Below are 24763 nucleotides of genomic sequence, written 5' to 3'. Positions count from 1 at the left end.
TACCCTGCCTGCGACTTTCACCTTCCAGCCAAGCTGTGCATTTAGAGCAAAACCCTCTCCCCACATGGAATCTTGCGTCATGGCTTGAGGTGGCATTGGCGAGACCCAGCTGGTCCTGGAGATGCGACGGCAAAAGAAATCCAGGCAGCCGGCACAGGCGCCGGGAGCCGGCCGCCCGGGAGGCTCCGGTGTCCCGGGAGTGGCCAGCTCCGGCCCGCAGCCCGGGGACCCGCCGCTAGGAGGCGCCGCGAGCTCGCCAGCCCCGCGCCCGCTGCGGGAGGAGGGCGAGCGCGCGGATCCCCTGGGCCAGCCCCCCGAGCCGGCGGGACGGGCTGGCGGGAGCAGACGCGGGGACTGTCACTGCGGACGCGCCGTCCGCACCGGCCCCGGGACCGACTGGGGACTGCCAGACGCCATCCTCGTCTTTTGCCCCATCGGGCTTCTCGGCTGCCGGTCCCCGGTGAGCAGCCGCCGGGGGCGCAGGGCAATGTCTGCCGGGGCGCGCCGCTGTCCCCAGGGGAGACTGGCGCAGCGGCTCGCGAGCCTCTGGTGCCTCTCGGCCGCGCTGGGGATGCTGTGGTCCCCTGCCTCGCAGGCGTTCAACTTGGACGTGGAGAAGCTCACGGTGTACGGAGGCCCCGAGGGCAGCTACTTCGGCTACGCCGTGGACTTCCACATACCTGACGCTCGCACGTAAGTCACTCGGCCGCGGGAACTGGCGCGCGTGGGCGAACCGGCTCGCAGGTCGGGTACCTGCCCCTCTGCCAGCAGCCGGATGGCAGTGGCGGTCTGGCATTCCGAGTCCCGTCCCGCTCCCGCCCTCTGCCCCCTCGCATGTTGCATGTGCCTTGCAAGCTTTGAACTGGAGACAGGCTACTTGCATGGAACGCGCGAGTCCGGGCAGCTCCCGGGCACAAAGACCGGTGCTTCCTACAAAGCAGAGAAAGGGAACCAGTCGACCCGAGCTGTTAGCAAGGACCCCGATATCTGTTGGCCCACGGTGTGGGCTACAAGCAGCCAGGCTCCGTCCTCTGCGACCCCTTGCCCCCCTCCTGTCATCTCGCTGTAGCCACAGAGCTCCACCTAGAGAGGAGTTGGGGCTGTTGGCACCCTCTCCTAGACCAGGTTTCCAAGAGGAAATTAGGTCTGACAGTCTCCTCTCGGTAGATAGGCTGCTGCCTGCCACCCCCGCTCTCGTCTCAGCCCGCGAGCCGCCGCCGAGGCTGGCTGGCGTGCGCGCCGTGCGGTGATCTCCCCGCGAGTGACCTTCTGCAACCCCTTTCGCAGAGCCAGCGTCTTGGTGGGGGCGCCCAAAGCCAACACCAGCCAGCCCGACATCGTGGAAGGGGGAGCCGTCTATTACTGCCCTTGGCCGGCCGAGGGGGCTGCACAGTGCAAGCAGATACCGTTCGACACCACCAGTAAGTGATGTTTGTCGCTCCGGACTGTGCGCTCTGGTTGGAAGGAACCAGAGCCGTATTGGAGTCACCTCCCCCTTTCTTTGTGCCTGTGCTGTGGGCTGTCCGGATCCCTAGAGGAATCCGCTCTCTCAGCTCCGGACGAAGGCGAGGGAAACCTTTAGTGAGCCTCGGGGAAGGGAGCGTGCTCCTGTTTGGTCCGTGTGTGCTGGATGCATCCCGGGAACTTCTGTTGCCTTTCTGTCTGGAGATCAGGGCGAGCGGACGCTCCGCAGGAGTAGAAAAATGACACCGTCACTGACTACGGAGAGCCTTTGGTTGCTTTCCCAGGATAGACCTAGGAAAAGAGCGGTCCTTGGCGCTTGCTGTGCCCACACTCCAGAGGGAGACCCAGACGTCACTCCATGGTGCTGTTTAATTCTTTACAGGAAGAAAGAATTTTCTTTCAAAATATTGGCCATTGGATGCAAACTAGTACAGGCAGAGTGTGGATGGGTTACATTGATTTCTAAAATCCCCAGACAGATGTTTCTTATTTAATTAAAGGGAAAATACATTTTAAACAGTTCAGTCTGGTTATGTTTCCTCTGGTGTTTTCTCTTTGGGTCCTGAGAAAATAATTTAAATGTAATGCTTTCAAAAACATTAACACTGAGCATTTTAACTATACCACCAAAACTTCAGGAACTTAAAGGTATGCATTATTGGAGAACAAATGATCTTTTTTCAGAACAATGTGAGTATGCCAGCTCAAATAATGGCCTTTGATGGGCAACCCATTACAATGCCTTTTAAGCACCACTAATTTTACAACATTGTACTTGATTTCTTTGAATTTTAATTATTGTGATATTAGCATTTACGGTTTATGTAGAATATCCATTTCTGAAGAGTTCTGATGAAGGCTAGGTGATATCTACCTGTTACTTTGTCCTTTTATGTTAAAAAATAAAATAATTTCAGTTTTATGCATATGTAAATCATTTTAAAGAAAAAGTCCTATGCAAACCTGCCTTGAGTTATGAACAACTTAGGAAAGTATTTGATAAAAGCATTTGAAAATGTTCCCTATGCCTGTCTATATGCGCTCACAATAGTCTACTCACCATTCTTGGAAATAAGTCAGTTATTTTCCACCAATTTTTAGTATCAGTAATTGGAAAAATTATACCTTTTGATGTTAATTTGTGACAAGTTTTAAGTAGTTGTTTATATCAGGATTTGAGATCCCTTCCAGTTACTGCTCTCTAGTTTCAGATAAACTTTCCAAATCAGAAGTTAGGCATTTAAGCATACAATTCCTGCCATTTAAATAATTCATGTCTAACTCATTTGCATTGTAAAAATATTTTAAACTCAGACCTTGAGAAATAAAGGTATGGATGTACATTACGGAAAGGAGCATTTATATTTTGAGACATACTTGATGTGTTTTCGGCAAGAAGCTGGCCATAACATGGAAGTGAATTTAATACCCTCCTAGGACATGTCTATCATCTATCAAACCAAGGCCTGGTTAGTGTATTTTTTTCCTTGATAAAAGAAGAACCACTGGTGGCACAGGGAAGTTGCATCTGAGTACCTTTGTAAGTACTGGTCCTGGTGAATGTCATGGCTCAGCAGATAGAAGCCACAGAAATACAGATAGAAACAGGAACTTTTGAAAAGTAACCACACCTAACCCCAAGTTTCCAACGTTAAACTGTAGTAGGTTACATTTTCCAAAGCTCATTTTAAAGCAATTGTTTGAAGCTTTGAATTCACTTTCCCATAGAGAACTAATGCTGAAAAATTGTGCTTTGGTTTCCAGAGTAGCCCACAGGAATGCACTTAACCCTTATTGTAGTGGAACGATATTTCCAATGAAACATCAGGGAACAAACTCGTGCAATTTTGCCTGTTAAATAAATGGGAAAATAACATCGAGGCACGCTGATTGTGAGTTGCAGAAAGATGAGGGCCTCTTTCGTGCCGGTTCTGAGGAAGGCAAATGTGTGTCTCTGCGGGCTTTCGAGGGGAATGGGGCTGGCTCGACACTGTCCTACTTTAAGTGTACCAGGTTTCTCCCGATAGGTGCGTGAACTCAGCCTACTGTTTGCTTATCAAGCATGATCACAGTCATTGAAGCCTTCATCGACGGAAGCAAGCCAGGGAAGAAAGAGGGAGGGGAATGAATGGTCCTGAGATTTCTGAGCAGGAAATTTTTCTAAAATGCAAGGCAGCAGAGGCTGCAGTTTGTGAGGAAGAAGTGGTCCAGATTTATTTAGAAGATGGGACTGGCTGGGAAAAGAAAGTTCCTCTTGTCAGCCATCAGGGGGTACTGTGGGCCCAGAAACCTTGTTTAGGACTAGGACTAACCTGGAAATAGGTGGGGGAAAGGAGCCAGAGCCCCCCCAGCTCCAGTGTTTGCTCCTCATCCAGTGTGTGCTGAGGACCCTCCCTCGCCTGTGCCGGTGACCTTGTGCAGGTGCCCTCAGACAGCGGAACAGGGAGTAGCTGCCATTTGCTAAGAAAGTACAGCAGAAGCCAGTGTAGCTATTTCTCATTTGTGTGTCTGATTTGTGAGCAGAGTGGACTCAGGTGGGAGCAGGCAGCATGGCTGCTCTGGGTCCTGCAGTCAGCCTGCCAGATGGATTGTATTTATTGATCACTACTGTGCATCAATCATTTTATGGACGTTGTTTCTAATCCATACCAAAAACAAGGATGTAAAACTCATTGCATACAGAAGGAAACCGGCCTCCAAGGTGTGCCCAAGCCCGCAGCCTGGTCAGTATTGCAGTCAGGATTGGAACGGAGGCCTGTTGTGCTCCAAAGCCTGTCTTCCTTCCAGCAATGGGGAGAGGACTGGTCCTCGCAGAGAGCAAGTTCAGGATCATGACGAGTTCCCACGGAGCCCTGAGAGGCACTGTTTGCCTTTCTGTGTCTCCTGTTCCCCCACCCCAATGTTAGCTTCGTATGTGCCAAAGACAGCCACCCTGCAGAGAGGAGCCAGAAGGGAAGAGCAGCTTTGGTTGAAGGGCTGTAGGCATCTGGGGCGTGGAAGCAGCTCCTGTCTTGGTAGGAACTGCAGGTCAGAAATGCTCCTGGTTTTCTGAGAATGAGAGGCCCCTCTCACATCCCCCAGTTAGCTGCCCCTGAGTTACTCTCTGCCCTTTGCCAGAAATCGCCGACTTCCCCACACAAGGGAAAAAGATGTCTTTGCTGGATGAAGTGGTGGCTCAGAGTGACGGACACCCACACACTAACATCCACGTACCTGGGCGCTGTGTCAGGCATGAGTGCGTGCCTGCTGTACAGGTACCTGCAACTCTCCCTGTCTACTTTCAGATCTGAATTCATCCTAAGTAAACTTGACCTTTTTTTATATTTATATTACTTATTTGAAAGGCAGAGTTACAGAAAGGGAGAGAGAGAGAGAGAGAATGATTTTCCATCTGCTGGCTCACTCCCCAATTGGCTGCCATGGCAGGGCTGGGCCAGGCTGAAGCCATCAGCCCAGAGCTCCACCGGGGTCTCCAAGTGGGTGGCAGGAGCCCAAGCACTCAGGCCATTCTCCACTGCCTTCCCAGGTGCATTAGCAGGAAGCTGGAGCAGAAATGGAGCATCGGGGATTCCAGCCGGCGCTCACGTGGGTTGTTGGTGTCATAGGTGGCAGCTTATCTAGTGCACCACAGTGCCAGCCCGAAATCAGACCTCTGAATAAAGTTCTTTCCTCCTGTGAGGACCCTGGGATATCTAATAGTGTTCTGCTGCAGTAACCTACCACATTTCTCAGCCTAGACACAGAGGGAGATTGGCATGTAATCTAGTTACTGAACCCAATTGTGATCCTGGACCTCAATTATTTTTTAAATGCCTTTTTTTAATTAAGCTACCTTTCAGTTTTTTTCATTAAATAATCATTATTCATTTTTCTTTTATCAGGTCAAATAACTTAGACTCTTTTTCTTTTGCTACTTCTCATGATAAATGCAAGACCAGAGGAAGCGTAGGCTAGCCCAGCACTTCAAATGCATGAATACCATTCAACTCTGTGGTCCTTTCAAGTCCAGAAAAGGAAACTTGAGGGACACATATGGTGGGGGGGAGGGGCAAAGAGCAGATAATTTTCCTGCTCTGTACAAAATCAAGTGGTTCAAAAAAAAAAAAAAAAGGCTTCTCTCCTCTCCCTTCTGTCTTTCCCTCTCACTTCAACAGCATACAATTTTCCCCATCACTAAATTGACTTCTTTCCCTTCTGCCTCATGAACTCTCTCAAGTACGTCCCCAAGTCTTAACTTAAAACGTCACATCTGCCAAACCCAAGCCTCTCGTTCCCCAGTCTACTTCAAGGTTCATTTCTTCTTTTTCCTACATTTTTTCCAAACCAATGTGTGGCTTAAATAAGGATTGTCAGATTAAACCCTTTCTGCCAAAGCGGAGGATGAATGAAACAATGCAACAGCCAGCTCACCTGTGGAATCATGAAAGGGCGAACTGGAGCAACAAGAACAGGAACGGAGCACGCGGATCTCTGTTTCCCATACTGTGTAAATGAAAGGAGGAAGATAAGGGCATGTGCTAATTGGTGATGATCATCCTGCTGGCACTAACAGTAACAGAGAGACATACAGCTGGGAACCACTCACAATTAGGGACCCACATGAAAAGGGAACAGGAAGAGGTGGGTGGTGCCATTGAGATTTGGAAGTCATCTGCCTGGCCTTAATTTAGTATCTTTTTTTTTTTAAGCACAAAAAACTTTTATAAATGGAGGACCATTTGGTTGGGATATTTCAAAGCTCCAGAATGGCGAGATTTTTGTCAGAATTGTGTTTTAGCCTGGAAACCAGAAGCCTTTGTTTTGGGGGCTCTGTTTTATTTTGTGTTGAGTGATTCCACAGTAAGAAGCAGCTTCAGGCGTCTGGCTCTGGGACTGGCACAGGGTGTTTTGTGTGTGTGTGATAGTGTTGGGTTGGGCGTGTCCCTTTTCTCATGTGAGAGTTGTGAAACATATTGGTCACATAAGTCTTACTGTGCTAACTTCCCCAGAAAGGAATCCGTTTTTGTTCAGGAACAAAGAAAAGAAAAAGATGTAGGTCAGAGCTCCCCAAGTCCATGCTGGGGGACTTAACACAGATATAGCAGTCAGGGACAGCAGAAAGCTGGGCTGCCATGGGTTCCGTTGGAAGTAGACAAAGGAAGAAGGAAATCCAAAGATAACCTACTCCTTTTAAGAATTAATAATGCCATAAAAATGCCATAGTCAGATTAAGGTTTGCTACGCATGAAAAAATACACATACACACAGTCACACACACACAAGGGAACTTCAAAATGTTCATGGAAAGTGGAATTAAAAGATACATTTACTTTGGTGCAAAAAGAATTAAAAACCATGCATACAAAGGGGTCTTGTAGGGATGGTCACTGTGGTACAGTGGCTTAGAGCTGCCAGTTGGGATGTCCATGTCCCATCCTGGCATGCCAGTTTGAGTCCTGGCCCCTCTGCTTCCAATCCAGCTTCCTGCTAACGCCCCTGGGAGACAGTGGATAATGACTCAAGGACTTGGGTTCCTGCCACTCAATGTTGGAGACTTGAAAGGAGATCTGGGCATTGGCCTGGCCTGGGCCCCCCTGGCTGTTACTATTAGGAGCATTTGGGGAGTGAACCAGCTGATGGAAAATCTCTCTCTCTGCCTTTCAAATAAATAAATAAATACATCTTTTTTTAAAAAAGACATCATAGAAATTGCATATTATGGGAAAATTATGCATGGATTTCAAAAATGTTTGCACCAAAATAAATCTATGTTTTCATCCCATTTTTCCATAGACTTTTTGAAGTCCGATCGCATGTATTACTAGGGAACTTCCTCTGCTAAGGGCTGCTCCCAGTGAGCCGTCAAGGGTGCTTTAGGTGGATGCCATCTTTTCTGGAAGCGATTCCCTTCAGCCACTGTGCCTGAATACACCGGCCTGGCAGAGGCAGCCACCTTTCCTGACTCTCTATGGGCTCAGACTCCCCACATGACGATCGCAAGTCAGCCCTGATGTGAGAAGGGAGGAGGCAGCGGTCCCTACCACACATAGCAACCAAGGAAGCAATTAGAAAAAGGAAGTCCTTGAAACTCCAGCTAGAAATGGGAAACAGATCTGCTTTATGACTAGTTGAGTAGTAGGAGCATCAGGCGCCTGTAGCTTAATCTGCAAAATTCTTCCAAGAAGCTGGAAGTCTGTGTGAGGATCAGCCATCCAGGTCCTTGGCAGGAATACCGCGGGCAGCGGCTGCAGCCTTCTGCGAGCATTGTCTGACACGGTCCTGAAGTTATTCTGAAGTTAACCCAAGGGACCTTTGAGCTGACCGGTTGAGATGTACACACTGCAGCTTTACCTGCTTTGTATAGAGAGGCTCTGCTCATGTTGATGACAACAGCTCCTGGCCCTGCGAGAGCTCAACTCAGGGGTGCCCTGCCTGCCCCATGCACATCCAGGAACGTGGAGACTGGAGGCAGATGTATCAAAGGCTAACTGATTGTATTCAAAGAACCCATTCATTCTCGGACCAGCAAGCTTGCTTAGGACATTTACAATTAATGCTTCAGTTTAAGTACATATTATCAAAATGTGTTTATTGCATAAACTATATTTGCAGAAAGAAACATTACAATTGATTTCAAATAGTGTCAATTCTAGGGTATGTTAGAAGGAGATTTAAGATATGAAAGCAAATTGTGATTCATTGGCAGGTGATTTAAACTCCAAACATTCTACCTAATACAGCCATCGCAGGCTGCTGTGGGATTTGGGTGGGCGGCTCTCAGACAGAGGCCACCAGACATTCTGGAAGGAGCAGACCTCAACCTCAACCACGCAGAAAGGCCAGGACTTGGCTGCTGCTATGTCTGGGATCACTGCAGGGCTCTGCTGAATGAGAGACTTCTCTAGATACATAAACACTGATGGAAGTGGTCTTTGCTCTTTTGATGATACTTTCTCAAACCTATGTCTTATTTTTTCTAGTAAGTATAGAAATGACTGCTGGGCATTAGAGGAGGGGGGATTGACTCTAGAGGAGTTTGGGGGGTGATGGACTGTGTTCTGATTATGGGGGTGGATACTTGACTGTACTGAAATGTATTCATCAAAACCCATACAACTATATATCACAGAGTGAATTTTTCTGTAAATTAAAAACACCCTGCCCCCATGAATGGTACCAAAACCCTTATGGAAAATGCAAGAGAGCTGTATATTTGATAGGATTCAATTTGGTTTTGTGGCCATTGCTACATGTGGGCATTCAGTTCTTAGCACTATGGGAACGTCTGCTCTGATTACACCTGGAAGTACAAGGGCACCTATTAACCCTGAAGAGCATAGGACACTGCGTCTAGATGAGGCTGAGCGATTAGATCATTGTGTCAGAGGTACTTTATCATTCCATCAATTTAGAGATCTATGTTCAGAATGTGTTTGTGAGAGGACCGTGAACTCAAAGATGTTGAGTAAGAATACATCTGTGCAATCAAGCACCATACTTATCTAATACCCTTACCCCTAGGAAATGTAGGCCTAGGACCCCTCCCCTGAGGACCACTAAACTAGAGATGTCACTTCAAACACACGGTTGTAGTTGTCCAGATTAGTACAAGCACCCTACAGGACACTGCTTGTTAACATTAGGTCGATGTTCCTCCTCACTTCCCCTATTTGATACAGGAAGGCCTCTGTGTTAATCTGCCCTTACTTCCAGGACGTGACAAGGGCAGAAGAAAGGGCACACTGATGCGTTCCGGGTGGGTAAGAAATAGGCACGAGGTCATGGGCACGAGGTGGGTGGGGACGTAGGTGTATGTGATGGGCGCTTGCTGGGTTTGAGGGATAAACTGTTTACTGTGATATACTGTGATAAGGGGATAAGTCATGTAAGAGGGTGGCAAGAGGGGCTGCCTTAGACTGCGTACGTCATGGGAGGCGACAACAGAGACAGCTGTAAAGGAGCCAGGACCTGGCTATTGACGGTTGACTTCCACTGCCACACCCTGGGGGGAGATTCCATGGATCGTACTGGGTCTGTGCTTAAGATTTCCTAATACTTATTTTCATGAACTTTTTGAAGACACCTAATATGCACGGGTTTCAAAAGTTTTGCACCAAAATAAACTTATTCTTTAATGCTATGTTTCATGAACTTGTTGATGTGCCCTCCTATTTCTGGATATTCATTCTACAGTTGCTGCAGGTCCATTTCTGGAAGAAAGCAGGCATAACACTTAAAAACCGTGGTGTTTTGAATAGCTTAAATACATACGGGTTAGGGCTTAAACCACACAAACATTATGTGACCATGAAAATGAAGTCTACAAGGAATCAGTATAGGAAGACACTTTTGTTTGTTAAGGGAAAGTCATAGTGTTTAAGATTATGTCTATGGCTTTTGGAGTATATAAAAAGGGAGACACAATGAGAGGTCATTTTTGGGAAATGTGATTAAAACTGTAATTCCACCCTCCTTTAGCTAGTACATTTTTTCTTGTCTTCAAACCATGAAAAGGTGTTTATTGATGACCAGGAGAAAAAAAGATAAAAATAAACATGGAAAACAATCTAGGTGACATGACTGGATGCACTGAAGTGATATGAAGATGCACAACGAAATCTCAAAATGAACGCTTTGTATTGGAGAAACACCATCCCAGTTGCTCCCACGTTGTCTTGGGTGTTAGCGGAAGGGTGGCTTGGAACTGTGTTCCTTTGTGTGTGGGTGCTTATGTTGCAAAGTTCTGAAGACCAAGGATATTTTCAGTAATAAGAATATGTGTAAAAACAAAATGCAGTTGTGGGTCTCACCTGTTTTTCATTCTGGGTTGTCTTTAAATCAATAGAAATATGAGAGTACTTCAAAAAGCTAAAAAATTTTGAAATCCATGCACAGTTTTTTCATAATATGCATTTCCATGAACTTTCTGAAGACCCTGAGTATATAGGATTTCAAACAATTTTTACAGCAAAATAAACTTATTTAATTCCTCTTCCCTGAACCCCTTTGAAATACCTGCAGATAGGCTTCATAGTCTGACGTGTCAGGTTCTATAGCCTTTTGGAACAAGAAAGGTGGTTTTGTGAGTAGAACTGCTTTTGAAAATGGGAAAGACAAGCCAGAGGAAGTTAATTCACAATCTTTCTAAATAGTGGCCCATTCACAGAACATGTTATAAAAGACCACTGGAGAAAATCAGAGTGGCTGTAGTTCCAATAACCCTGTGAACCTTAGAAAATGGAAGGCATTTGACAGAGTCGAAATGGCCAGGTAAACTCATGAAGCAGGATTCAATTTCACCACATGAGTTGATGTTTTGTTCTTAATCTGTTACATACAATAAGGCTTTTCTCCCTTCAAACATCCTAAGTGTGTCAAGGACGTGCTGTAAAATCTGGAGCATTTCTTTGAGGGCACATTCTTCTTCTACTCAGACTCGAGTAAGGTGTGGCTGTATTCTGCAGGCTTACACAACTTTTTACCTAAGTTAGGAGTGCTTCAACGTACTTGCGAACAATACTGGTTGAGCAGACAAGAGTGAGACGTCAGCATGGGGTACGAGGGAACTGACAAAGTAAAGACTAGAGCAGCTGTTTCCAAAATCTCCCTGCATGAGTCTTTGGAGTGAGTACAGAAAACTGAGTTCCCATGAAAAATGAATTTGAAAATGGCGGAAGTCACTTTGCTTCTGCGAGAGTCACAGTGCATATTCTCTTAGGAAAGGCAGTAAGAATTCATGAACTAAAGAAATCCACTAGTGGCACAGAATAGGACATTCATAATGTCTCCTCACCTTTCTTAGTCTGAAGCATGCCCAGGTATTGCTGTAGACAGAAACGATCCCCAGCCTCTAGCTTAGCACAGCCACGGCTTATTTGCTGACGGTGTATGTTCAATGTGAGTTGATGGGGAGGCTCTGCCTCTTCAAGCCACCCACGGACCCAGAACCACTGAGGCTCCCGATTGAGACAAGTATCCAGGATCACCCTAACCCTAATCAGAAAGGGGATGTGGCAGATTGCACACTCGATTCAATCAGGTTGACATTCATTTCCTAGGCCAAAGGAAGCCTTGGAGGTGGGTGATGCCAACTTATTTAAATAACAAGTGTTACCCACACCTGTCAAAATGCTATCTATAGCCCACAAAAGAGCTTGACAATCGGAGTAAGGTGTTTCTGTCAACAGATTGGAAGACATGAGTGGGATGTTGTACCCACCATCAGTCCCCAACCTGTTCCACGCTATCCCTGTCCTCTACCACAGGTATCATCTCGAAGGCTGGGTGCCTGCCTCCTGTCACCCCGGCTCCACAGTGACTTGGCAGTTGTATCATCCAGACTTTTACCCTGGAGTCATGGGTTAACCTTCACACACTCTGACTTATAAGAATGTTGCCTAGGGGAAACGGTACAGTTGAAAATAAAGCTTTAGTGTTAGCAGACAGTAAGCTTAAGTCTCAGTGAGTAGTGTTGGCGACTTCTATCAGGAGACAGTTCTAGCACTGGAGTATGGCCAAGAACAAAGCCCAAGGCCTTGCCCTTGTGGGGTTTATAGTGAGCAGCCAGTGACAAGTTGAAAAAACAATAAGGTAAGATGGAGGTTCAGAGAGTGTGTGTATGCATGCCTATTTATTTTAAACTAGGTAAGGCTTTAGATTTCCATTGCTGCTAATATAGATTACCACACACTTGGTGGTTTTATTTAAGTTGATTATCCTACCAGTTCTGGAAGCCAAAGTCTGTAATCTGTCTCCCTGGGCAGCTCTGTTCCTTCTGGAAACTCTGGGGGCAATGGTTTCTTCGCCTTTTCTAGCTTCTACAGCTACTCACATGCCTTGGCTCATGGAACTTTTCCATTTTCAAATCGAGCAAATCTGGGCTGAATCCTCCCCCTGCTTGCTCTCTGTTTCTGCCTTCCTCTCCCACTTAAAAGCACCCGTGTTACATTAGGCCCACCTGCAGAGCCCAGGTTAATCTCCTATTTTAAGGTCAACTGATTGGCAACCTTCATCCACCTGCAAACTTAATTCCTCTTTGCTTACAGGTTTTAGAGGTTATGATGTAGGTCTTTTGGGTGCTCCTAGTGGGTGTACTTATCACAGGTGCACAAAGAAGGTCTCACTGAGGAGGTGATATCTGAGCAAGGGTTTAAATTCGATGAGGGAAGGAATCACGAAATCTCCAGGGGAGGAGTGTTCCAGGTTGTAAGAAAGTCTGCAGATGATACTGTGCTTGGGAAATGATTAAAGTCCATTAGGCTACAGGGAAGTGAGTCAGGGAAAAGGGGATAGAAAATTGGGCAAGGGAGCAAGATATAGGATTATAAGAATGTCTTATAATGTAAGATGTAAGATTATCTAGTACTTTAATGTCCAGAGTCAGGATTTTGGATTTTATTCAAAGAGTGATGGGCAGAAAATGTTGGTCTTTGAGTAGACAAGTCACATTATTTACATCATGTTTCTAGAAGGCTCATTTCAGCTTCTGTAGGAATAGTTGACTGTAGGAAAACCAAAACAGAAGCAAGGAGGCTATGAAGGATCTCATTCCCCTTGTCCAGTGAAAAAGAAGTACAGGCTTGAATTCTGTGACAGGCAGGAGGGCTGAGAAATGGTTGGATTTTGGATTTATTTGAAGCTACATTTAGTAGGATATAAGCATGGATGAGATGAAGAGTGTGTAAGAAAGAGGAAATTTTGACCTGAGTTGTTAGAGGAATGGCATTGAGACAGGGAACAGTGGGAAAGGAGGAAACATCAAAGAGTTGAATGCAGATATGTGTAATGTGAGATGCTTCTTAGACATCCAAGAGGATGTCAAATGAGCACTTGGATAAATAAACCCAGCATTTAGGCAAAATTTCTGAAGATTTAAATTTGGAATAAGTGTGTAGAAGACATTTAAGGCCATGGCTCAAGGAGTGAGTGTGGGTGAAGAGGAGAGAAGCAGTCAGAAGATCAGATAAGTGATGAGATCAAGGTTGAGATCAAGTCTTGAAGCACTCTGACCTTTAGGGAAATAGAGGTCAGTTGAGGACAATGTGTGACAAAACACCAAGGAGGAGTGGCCAGTTAGGTTCAAGAAAAGGCATGAAGTCTATGAAGAAAATCTGATGAAGTATAGTGAAATTTGGACTGAAATTCGGACATTTGATTTGGCAACTGAAAAAAGGGGTGGCAGTGGAATATGTCAGGAGCAAATGGAGATGGCCATCTGGAGGCAGCAGGTATGTGTGGCCACTTTTTCTCTAGGAGTTTTCCTATAAGTGGGACCAGATCAATGTAACAGCCAACAAGATACTCTACCAGTTTCTAGTCTAATAGGAATGACCATGGTGAAAGGGTACAATGATGAGTGAGGGGGGCGCATGCAGGTGCAGCTTCCTGCATGGATGAGAATGGATGGGACCCTTGCAGTCAAGGAGGGAAGTTGTAAGGAAATCTGAGTGAAGGTTGGCAAGTTTGTTGGGAGGAGCAAGAAAGAGATCCTTTTTCACGTTATTTATTTTGTCCGTGAAATGAGAAGCAAGGTTGTCAGCTGAGAGTGCAGGAGGGTGAGTGGAGGAGAAATCTGGGGGAAACAAGTGTGAACGGTCATGCCAGAATGGCAGAACGAATTGGTAGTGAATTCATGAGATTGCTGGGCAGTGCACAGGAATGAATGAGCTTTTACCTTGGCTTGGCCAACACCATGGTCCTATCTGTTTAGGGTACGGTTTCTTTTAGGAAAGTATTTATTTACTTAATGTCAGAGACAAAGACAGACAGAGGGCTGGGCCAGCCTGACACCTGGAGCTTGGAACACCATCCAGGTCTCCCACATGGGTGGCAGGAGCCCAACAGCTGAGCCATCACCTGCTGTCGCTCAAGGTCTGCGTTAGCAAGAAGCTGGAGGCAGGACTGGAGCCAGGGCTCAAACTCAGGCACTCTGACATGCGCTGTAGGCATCTCAAGCCGTGTCTTAGCTGCTAGGCAAGGCCGGATTTTAAGATTTAAGATCTCATAGAGAATGATTTCATCTGAAGTATTAATCTTCCAGAAGGATGAGCTGCAGACATAGAGTTCGAATTCTGCAGTGCCTAGTACATACAGAACCACAGTAAGAACTGTTTTGCTTATAAATGGCTGAGACCCTTTCTACGACAAGAGATGTGGGATCCTGGGGAATACACAACCATATGACAGGAGGGAGTGTAAATATATCTTCAAGGGCTATTGGGAGACAAGTTTACACAGCCTTCATCCTGAAATCCGATCATATCCTGTATCCAAAAGTGTTCCTTTGAGGTCATATTGAAGAAATTTGTGTCAGTTACCCAGCTTCCTGAGATTCCAATGCTGAGAGGTCTTCATTACTTCTTGAAGCAAATCAATGACTGGGCACTCAACAGAAGCATGCCGTGCTCCTGACAGTGGCCAGGTGACATCTAAGCCCTGCGGCGACTCTCACTTCCCCAGCTGTGCCTGTGACCAAGATGTGTGATCCTAGGTGTTACTCCAGGTGTGAAACAATCTAGAGATAAGAAAAAGACATGAAAAATTCAAGGAGCCGAAAGAAAAGCTCTATGGTTGGGAATGGCTAGTGATCTTGGCAAAGCCAGCATTTTCGGAGCCAGATGTTGCCTTTAATAAAGAACTCTGGCTGCAGGATGGAAAATGGATTTAAAGTGGCAAGCCTGGAGCAGACTCTGGCTTGGCTAATAGGCCACCACTATGTTAAGTAAAAATAGTGAACAAAACAGACATTGTCTCTGACATTACAGGAATCAAGTTGGATGGAAGACTAGTATCTGGCAGTAATTTTTAAAATTTTTACCTATTTATTCTCATTATATTTGAAAGACACCCCAAATACCCACGACAGCCAAGACTTGGTGAGGCTGAAACCAGGAGCTCACAATTCAATCTGGGTCTCCTATATGGATGGCAAGAAGCCAAGCACCTGAGCTATCCCCTGCTGCCTCCCAGGGTGCATCCTGGCAGGAAGTTGGATTGAAAGCTGAGTAGCCAGAACTTGAACCGGGCACTTCAGTATGAGTTATGGGCATCTTAAATGAGTCTTAACCACTGCACCAAACACTTGCAGCATGCCCGGCAGCTTCTATCCTATCATAAATGCTGTGAGAGAAGAAAAGTGAAGAAGGTTTTAGGTGTGCAAAAGCAGGACTCCTATGTGTGTCTGAAGGAGGTGCTTGTTGTGTGTCAGGGTTGGCTCTTCAGAGAGGACAATACTAAGAGGTCAGAACTGAAGAGTGCTGTGTGTGTGTATGTGTGCACACGCATGTGTGTGTCTCTCTGGGATGAGTGGGAGAGAGAACACTGTTCCAGCCAGTGTGGATGCAGAGCCGTGAGTCACAGAGGATGAGGTCACAGTGGATGTCTCAATCAATACAACCCAACTGCGGTCAACTCCGTGCCATCCTTGAGAGGTTTGACTTCATCCTAATCTGCCGCAGATGGCTTCCCATGTCCATTTGGAGAGACAAGCCTTTCCTTGATCCTCTCTCTGCACCATGTAAGTTAGCGTGATACCCTAAAATCCACTGGCCTCGTACCAGCAGAAATCCATATGTATTTTCAGGACAAACCCTACATAAGATCTTAGTCAAGTTACACATGGAAAAACATATTAAGTAATAGTATATGATGTAGCAAACTCATTAATTTTTTTATTACTAAACAAACCTCCGAAGAACACTGGTTAGGCACAGTCATTATTCAAAACAGGAAGTTAGAAATGTGATCTTTGTTCTGGGGAAGACCATCTAGACATGGAAATAATTATAGCATGAAATTTATATTCTCATCCAGAGCGGGAAAACTGTGTAATAGGAAAACTGTAATACAGTCTATACTATTGCTTTCCTACACCTGTATTTAAGAGCATTACTCTTAGGGCCGGCACCGCGGCTCACTAGGCTAATCCTCCACCTGTGGCACCGGTACTCCAGGTTCTAGTCCTGGTTGGAGCACCAGTTCTGTCCCGGTTGCTCCTCTTCCAGTCCAGCTCTCTGCTGTGGCCCAGGAGTGCAGTGGAGGATGGCCCAAGCGCTTGGGCCCTGCACCCCATGGGAGACCATGAGGAAGCACCTGGCTCCTGGCTCCAGATCAGTGCAGCGTGCTGGCTGTAGCGGCCATTTGGGGGGGTGAACCAATGGAAAAGGAAGACCTTTCTCTCTCTCTCTCTCTCTCTCTTCACTGTCTAACTTTGCCTGTCAAAAACAAACAAACAAACAAACAAAAAGCATTACTCTTAAAACTCTAAAGGCATACATTAAGCTCCTTTAGCTTAATTAATATGTTGTCATATATGAAATGGAACATTTAAATAGTGTTATGAGCAAGAAATTTAAAAGAAAAGTTTTGTGATTTCTATAAGATAATAGCTTATTTTTCTAAGAACAAAAGGAATGAACTAGAAGTCTCTTCAATTCTGAATGGCTACATGAGTTTACCAAACTCAACAGCAGCCATGTCTAGGGAGTTGGATTCTAATCAAAATTCACTTGCTACTTTCTGTAATTCTTTATACAAATTTTGTTATTTTGTATTATCTAAAAAATTGAAAACAATAATCTGAAAGAATTTCAGTTTGTAAAAAAGAAAAAAAAGAGCTTTGAGCACTACATTTGAGAATAGAGTTTTAAGGAAGTGATTTAGCAAACAAGGAAGAATCTCACAAGAGAAATGTCTGAGAGAAGGGCTTGGGGTGACAGGACAGGGGACAGAGGGAAGTCACCTCACGGAAAGGGAAGCCCCGCCCTGGAGGCCAGGCTCAGGCTCAAGGTCCTCACGTGTGTGTGTCAGGACATTTAGATTGGACCTAATGACAAGAAAATTACTTAGTGTGTGTGAATGCAACTATTTGTATGCAGTAGGCATACATGCTACGGATCCCAAATCCCAGTTATATAGAATTCATTTAATCAGAATAATACATTTTTGACAATAAGGAAAAAATGAATTGGTAGGTTATTTTCTTAAGTACCTGCAGGTTTGCAAGAGTAGGAAGACTACAGAGGTGTTCTTTCCTGGTGCTTGCCAATGGTTTTGGAGTATGGGGAGTCAAACAATTAGGAATTTAATTTTCCATGATATAAAAATCAGCCCAGTTTCTTTCCTCAGGTTTGTTTCTTCTAGACAAGAAGGAACACTCTGGCCACAGCTGTCTTATTTTGAATTTTACATATGAGTATTCTCTGTCCTCAGATATAGTCTCTACTAGGTGTAATTTTTGCAGCAGAGATGTGACTGTGGTATAGATTATGAACAAACATTTCAAGATTTCTTCTCCCCTTTCCTGATGGGTAGTGTCTGCACAGCTCCTGCAGCAGTTTTAACAAAGTCCTGGAGAGCCCATGAGAGTATTGTAGGCATGGAAAGCCAAGACACCCTGGAAAAAAAAAAAAGAAGAAGAAGAAGACCTAAATGAAAGATCTCTGCGAGTGAGATCCCAGTGGGAAGAACGGGGCCATCAAAGATGGAGGTACCTTTCTCCGAAGGGAGGAGAGAACTTCCACTTTGACTTTGACCCTATCGGAATAAGATCAAAGTCGGCGAACTCGAAAGGCGTCCATAGCCTTGGCAACTCATGACTAGAGCCTAGGGAGATTACTGACGCCATAAACAAGAGTGTCAAATTGTTAAGTCAGCAACAGGAGTCACTGTGTACTTACATCTCATGTGGGATCTGTCCTTAATGTGTTGTCTAATGTGAAGTGATGCTATAACTAGTACTGAAACAGTATTTTTACACTTTGTGTTTCTGTGTGGATGCAAACTGATGGAATCTTTACTTAGTATATACAGAATCAATCTTCTGTATATAAAGATAACTGGAAATGAAAAAAAAAACCTGGTGTTAAATTGGAAATGGCATAGAATATTAATTTTTAAAAAATATCATGTAGGATCTCTGTCTTTAATGTGCTGTACACTGTTATTTAATGCTATAACTAGTACTCCAACAGTATTTTTTCACTTTGTGTTGCTATGTGGGGGCAAACTGTTGAAATCTTTACTTAATATATACTAAACTGATCTTCTGTATATAAAGAGAATTGAAAATGAATCTTGATGTGAATGGAAGGGGAGAGGGAGTGGGAAAGGGGAGGGTTGTGGGTGGGAGGGAAGTTATGGGAGGGGGGAAGCCACTGTAACCCATAAGCTGTACTTTGGAAATTTATATTCATTAAATTAAAAAAAAATTTTTTTTAAAAAAAGAAACAACAAAGTCCTGAGGGGATGGACTTGTGATTGAAGGTGATAGGGAAACCTACTGTTTTCAGTTCAAGGTTGAAAGCTTTATGACTAGTTTTCAAAAACTTACCCTGACTGCCAAAATGTTTGGGTACACCTGTGTTGGTGTGACTCGTCTTCCCCCTCTCCCACGGTGATCTATCTTCACTTGTAATTCTTCCCAGTTTACTAAACTACAAGATTAGAAAAATCTGCTTGTAGCCCATATGTGCACCATAGCTTGCATTCCCTGATGTCTGCTCTGAAATGCATTTTCCTGTGAATCAAAAAACTCAAAGCTAGCAGGCTCACCACCCACTGGGATATCTACCCAGACTGCCCAGAGCCCAAAGCTGCCAATTTCAGGGAGATGGCTTCACAGCCCAGAAACAGAGGATGCACTCAATTTTATTGCTTCTACCTCATCTAAATTTCCCAGGTTGGTTCATAGATCTTTTGGTATCTTCGGGTTTTCTATTTTTCAGATCATAGATATAACAATGGTTACAGTAAAAATTCAAAAATACTAAAAATAAAAGATTAAATAAAAACACTGGAGCATGTATACTGTCTACTTTCAAGACAACCATCATCCAGTTTAGTGTCTAAACACACACACACACACACACACCTGTACACAAAATGTTTGACTTTTAAATAAAAATGGGGTCCTACTGAACAATGTACACTAGATAAAGTTCTGAACAAATAGATGGGAGCTTGCTCATCCATTCAACAGATGCTTAGTGAAGACCTACTGTGTGCCAGGCTCAGTTCTAGAAGAGGGAAATAAAGAGGTGGAGCAGAGGGCATGTCTGTTCATGGAATTCATGTGCATTTGCAAAGGAATAGTTAGTAAGTCTGCAAATTAATACTGTCTGCTCTGAATGCATGATAGGTGCTATGAGAAAAATGAAAATGGGCAATGGGAGAAGGAATGACAGAGAGTAGACTGACGTGGCGTTCAGGGACTGCGTCCCTGAAGGAACACTCTTGAAGGAGCCGTCCAGGCAGCTGGCAGTGTGAATGCAATGGCCAGAGAAAGCTGGGCATGTCTGCAGCCCAGGCATCATGGGAAGGCGGGAGAGGCCAGATCCCATTGGCTACTGAGATCATGTCAGGAGTTATTGTTGCAGAGGCGGAATTACAAATCCCTGAGAAAAGAGATGGCTTGTTGGAACCACTGGCTTGAAACAAGATATCTCTGCCGTATTATATACAATAAATTCCAGATGCGCAACAATCCTCATAGTTACAAGATGAGGAAAAAAAAAAACTGGGAGAATATACTTGCATCATATGTATGAAAAAAAGAGTTAATGCCCAAAACATATGATGAATTCTTACTAATTAATGAAATGAATAATCAAATGAAAAATGAGCAAAGGATAGAGATTGACAGTTCAGAGAAGAAAATAAGTGAGGGTCCATCAGCATGAAAGATGATCAGACTTGCTAAAAACCAGGGAAATGTAAATGAAACAGAGTGATACCATTTTGTACTCATTGGGGTTGGGAAAAACTCGTAAGTCCTCCAGTAACAAGTGCTGATGGTTCCTCTGTCATGCTCCGAGGTGGGCATGGGCAGTGATACCTTGGAGTTCAGCTGGGGTATCTGATGATTGGATATGCTCGTTCTCTGACCCAGAAATGTCATTTCTAATCCATTTCAGAGAGAATCCTTGTATCTATGCAGGTGGACATGGAGATGATGCTCAGAGCTAGTAGAAAATCAAAAAACCTAAAGTTTCATACTTAAATGGAGTAAATAAAGTTTTATTTATTAATTTGAAAAGCAGATAACAGAGAGAGAGAGAGAGCACACACTTCTATCTGCAGTTTGACTTCCCAAATGGCCAAATGGCTAGGGCTGGGCCAGACCACAGCCAGGAACCTGGAACTCCATCCAGGTTCCCCTTTGTGAGTGGCAGGATCCCCAAGTACTTGGGCCCTCTTCTGTTGCTTTCCCAGGTGCATTAACAGGGAGCTGGATCAGAAGCAGAGCAGCCAGCCCCAGAATAAATAAAAATAGAAGATTATTCAGTGGGTTATGATTCTATGCAGGAATTAAAAAGGATGAACCAGATCTATGTGTCTGTTCATCCAGTCACTGACACATTCATTTAGGTTCCTATACATCGATGTATTTATCTAGTTAGTGGGCTAGTTAGCTAGCTGTCTATAGATTTCTCTTGAAAACATAAACAATTAAACATAAAACACAAGTACAGACTGCTACGTACTAATGCCATTTATTTTTAGTTAAAAGGAACAGACTAAAGCTTATGCTGTCATTTGTTGGCAAACTACAACTAAATCTGGTCCGCCTCCTGTTTTTGTACAGCCTATATGCTAAAAGTTGTTTTTACATTTTTAAATGGCTGGAAAAAAATTTTAAAGAATGATATTTCATGACACATGAGAATTAAATGAAACTCAAATTTCTGTGTCTACAAACACAATTTTATTGGAACACAGCCCAGCCTTTTTTTTTTTTTTTTTTTTTTTTTACTTACAGACTGCAGGCTGCTTTTGCTACAAGGGCAGCATTGAGTGGTTATGACAAAAAGGCCACAGAAATTGCAAAGTCGCACACAGTCGTTATTTGGTCCTCTACAGAGAAGTTTGGCATTCCTCTACTCCATACTGTTTGTAGATGTTATTTTTAGATTATCAGAAGCACACACAGTGCATTTATTTGGTGGCAAAGTGAAAGGGATTGGGACTGGGGATAGATAACAGATAGAAATGTTTGTGAATGTGAAAAAACTTCACCGTTGTCAGCCTGTCCAGTGTGAATGCAAGTGTTGGTTATATTAAGTCTTTGTACTTTTTAAAAATCATCAGAAAAAAGCTAAAAATGGATTTATTAGTATATTTTACTATGAATATTTAAGTTGTTCCAGTTTTTGATATCATTAACAATAGAGCAGTATCTTCACATTGGGTCCTTAGGTTGCTATTTCCTAAGAGAATTTTTCAGTGAAAACAAAATGTATGTGTAAGATTTTGATCCAGGACTCCCAATGGCCATTTCAAATACTGCGTGGAATTCTTACCTGGAACACAGAGTGAATATGGCTATTCGACAGGTAGGTAACAAATGTGAGGTCATTATTGTGTTAATTTGCGGCTCAGGCCATCTCCCTGAATTTAAAGGCTACAGGATTTATTTCTACCTGCCATGCCTGTTCAAGTCCTTCAATTTTTTCTGTGGAACTTTAGCCTTTTTCTTAGTGATCTCAGAGCTCTTTCAATATTAAACGTATTGATCCTATTCTTGAGAACATTTTCTAAATTGGAATTCTATTTATTTATTAACTTTGTTAATAGTCTGTGATCACCATGAAGTTCTTCTAGCTTCAGGCTTTGTTTTCTGTGTAGCTTGTGATACACTCAGGAGGGAGCTGCTGAGACGTCTAGCAGGACCCACCTACTCCCAGGCCATGGGGCCTCAGAGGAGCTCTGTTTGGGTGGCTGTGCCCCGGGTACCTGCTGCCTTCCTGCTGCCCCAGAGGCATGTGGGGTCTGCTTCAAATGTTGCCCCCATCAGTGCATCCATCAGGATTTGGGTCTGGATCAGAATACAGAAGCCAAATGAGGGATGAATTCCCTACAGAGGCTTGGGAAAAGCAGGAATGGGAAGGTCAGGGAAGTTGCTGCCCAGGGACCAAGGAATCCGGAAGTGTGGGCTTCACAGGACGTCAGCTCAGCACCACAGGTGTGATTTTTCTGGAGCTCTCTGGGAGCCGCTGGCAACATCACAGCAGTCACGCCTGAGCCCAGAGGGCAGTTTGCAGTTACCACCAGAAAGAAAAAAAAATGGTTTCTCTCTCTTTCCCTCTCCCAGATCTCCCATGAGCCTCTCGTTCATCCAGAATCCTGCTCAGAGGAGAGCCTGGAGGATGTGGTTCTCAGGTTTTCTGCCTTTGGCATACAGAGGAGCACTTAGCAGGGCAGAAGTGGTGCCGGAGGTCACTTTCAGTAGAGGTCAGATCAAGGTCAATCGGAAACATCCTGCTGTGTCCGAGGCTCCTGCAGCACCTGCGTGCAGCATGAGAACACTGTGCTCACTTGCAACGCATCAAGGAATCTTGTTCAGAAATTAGGGGAATGGCACCTTCACAGTCAACCCAATTCCATCTTAGTTGACATTTCATCAACTTATAATGTCAGGTTTACAGTCAGAGAGTTTATTAAAAAAAAAAAAACCAGAATGCTAAAAAGGTGATTCTTTTTTTACTTGAAAGATCAATGAAAAGATTATGCACCTAGACTGGAACCATCTCAGTAAGACCTGGATTAGTCATCTGTTGTGTACCCGGGACTAGATTTGGAACTAGCAAAGTCCATTCCTTTGTACTCTTGGCTCAGAAGAAATTTGCTGCTGAAATACAACCCACAGTTCACACTTTCAGTCTGTTTATTACCCAGTCCAACCCATATTGGCAGAAAACATACATCAGGAGCCATTTTATCTAGCGAGGCAAGACCCAGCTTGGAACTGGTATTGTTTTCCCCATAATTCATTGCCTTCCTCGGAGAAGCTTGCTTTTCTAAAATTCTTCTGGAATCTCCTTTAACTGTGTGGGAATTTTTGAGGTGCCAGTGTTCTTCTTTTCAGCAATTTAGAAATCCCACAGCGACCACAGCACTTTTCTCTTGTGGCTGATCAAAGCCACATTGATCGTCTCGTGAGGTGTCACTCATTTCATTCCCGAGTGCTACAAATCACAAATAACACATTATTCTTGTGTTTCTGTGGCGTTCTCTCCAGTTCTTAGGCTAAGACGACTTTCTAGGTTTCCAATTAAGAGATTTTCTTTTTTTTTTTAAAGTTATGGACGTTTGGGGGAAGGCATTGTGGCACAGTAGGTTAAGCCGATGCGGGGGATTCCTGCATCTCCTATCAGAATGCCTGGTGTGGGTCCCAAGATTCTGCTTCCAATCCAGCTTCCCACTAGTATGCCTGGAAGGCAGCAGGTGATGGGGCAGGTGCTTGGGTCCCTACTACACGGCTGGGAGACTAGGATAGAGTTTCTGGCTCCGGTCTTCTGCACTGTCCAGCCCTGACTGTTGTGGTCATTTGGGGAGTGAACCAGTGGATGGAACTTTCTCTCCCCCCCCACCCCTTCTCTCTGTCACTCTGCCTTTCACATTAAGAGATTTTAGAAAAAAGAAATGAATAAAGCCATGGCCTTCAGTTGTACTGTGGGGTTTCTATAGAGTGTGCCCTCCCAGTTTGTAAGGAGCATTCAATTGATCTCATGTGGCCTCAGTGACTTTGTGATCACCTGTGGATGGGATTGAGGAAAAGTATTCTCAGCCTCACTTTTACAGAAAAAAAAATTAAACTCCAGAAGATTAATTCAGTTGCCCAAGGTCATTCAGTCAGTGATGGTGACTTTGGCTCCGAGTTCTATAATTAAGCTCCTAGACACAAATAGAAATGTTTATATTTTCCAGAGCAAGCTATAAGATGCTCTAATTCTTTGCCAGTTTTATGCATGTTGGGTGAGGATTTCCAGAGCTTTTTTTTTTTTTCCTAAAAATAAATTCCAGAAACATCAAAACCATAAGATTTTTAAGAAGAAAATTTTTGGGCCAGTGCTGTGGCGTGGCAGGTAAAGCCACTGCCTGCAGAGTTGGCATCCCATATGGGCACTAGTTTGAGTCATAGCTGCTCCACTTCCGATCCAGCTCTCTGCTATGGCCTATCAAAGCAGTAAAAGAAGTCCCAAGTCCAGTCTTCTGGGGAGACCCAGAAGCTCCTGGCTCCTGGCTTCAGATTGGCCCAGCTCTGGTCGTTGTGGCCATCTGGGGAGTAACCAGTGGATGGAAGACCGACCTCTCTCTCTATATCTCTCTCTCTCTCTGCCTCTCTGTAACTCTACCTTTCAAATAAATAAATAAATCTTTAAAAAAAGAAAATTCATGATTTCTGCCACTGTGTCAAAATGTACATTTTAGGTTAAGATTAAATATATATAATTTGTTCTTTTATAAAAATTCTGTCATCCAAAGTAAACTCAATTGAAGGTTTACTTGCATATTTATTTTGGATTTACTTAATAGGAGTTAA

The 24763-nt window shown here is 44.3% G+C and overlaps 1 protein-coding gene across 1 annotated transcript in view; it reads left to right on the top strand.

The window, feature by feature from the left end:
• The first annotated feature begins 361 nt into the window (after positions 1-361).
• Positions 362-24763, top strand: part of ITGA8 (integrin subunit alpha 8) — a 191921-nt gene continuing 167519 nt past the window's right edge. The window contains exons 1-2 of the mRNA XM_062210503.1: positions 362-693; positions 1288-1421. Of these exons, the coding sequence (XP_062066487.1) occupies positions 488-693; positions 1288-1421 (340 nt within the window). The 5' untranslated portion in view covers positions 362-487. The remainder of the gene's footprint in view (positions 694-1287; positions 1422-24763) is intronic.

Source organism: Lepus europaeus, chromosome 14 (assembly GCF_033115175.1).
Source record: "Lepus europaeus isolate LE1 chromosome 14, mLepTim1.pri, whole genome shotgun sequence".
Lineage (NCBI taxonomy): Eukaryota > Metazoa > Chordata > Mammalia > Lagomorpha > Leporidae > Lepus > Lepus europaeus.
Note: the sequence above shows the minus strand (reverse complement) of the source record. Positions and strands in the feature narration are given on the sequence as shown.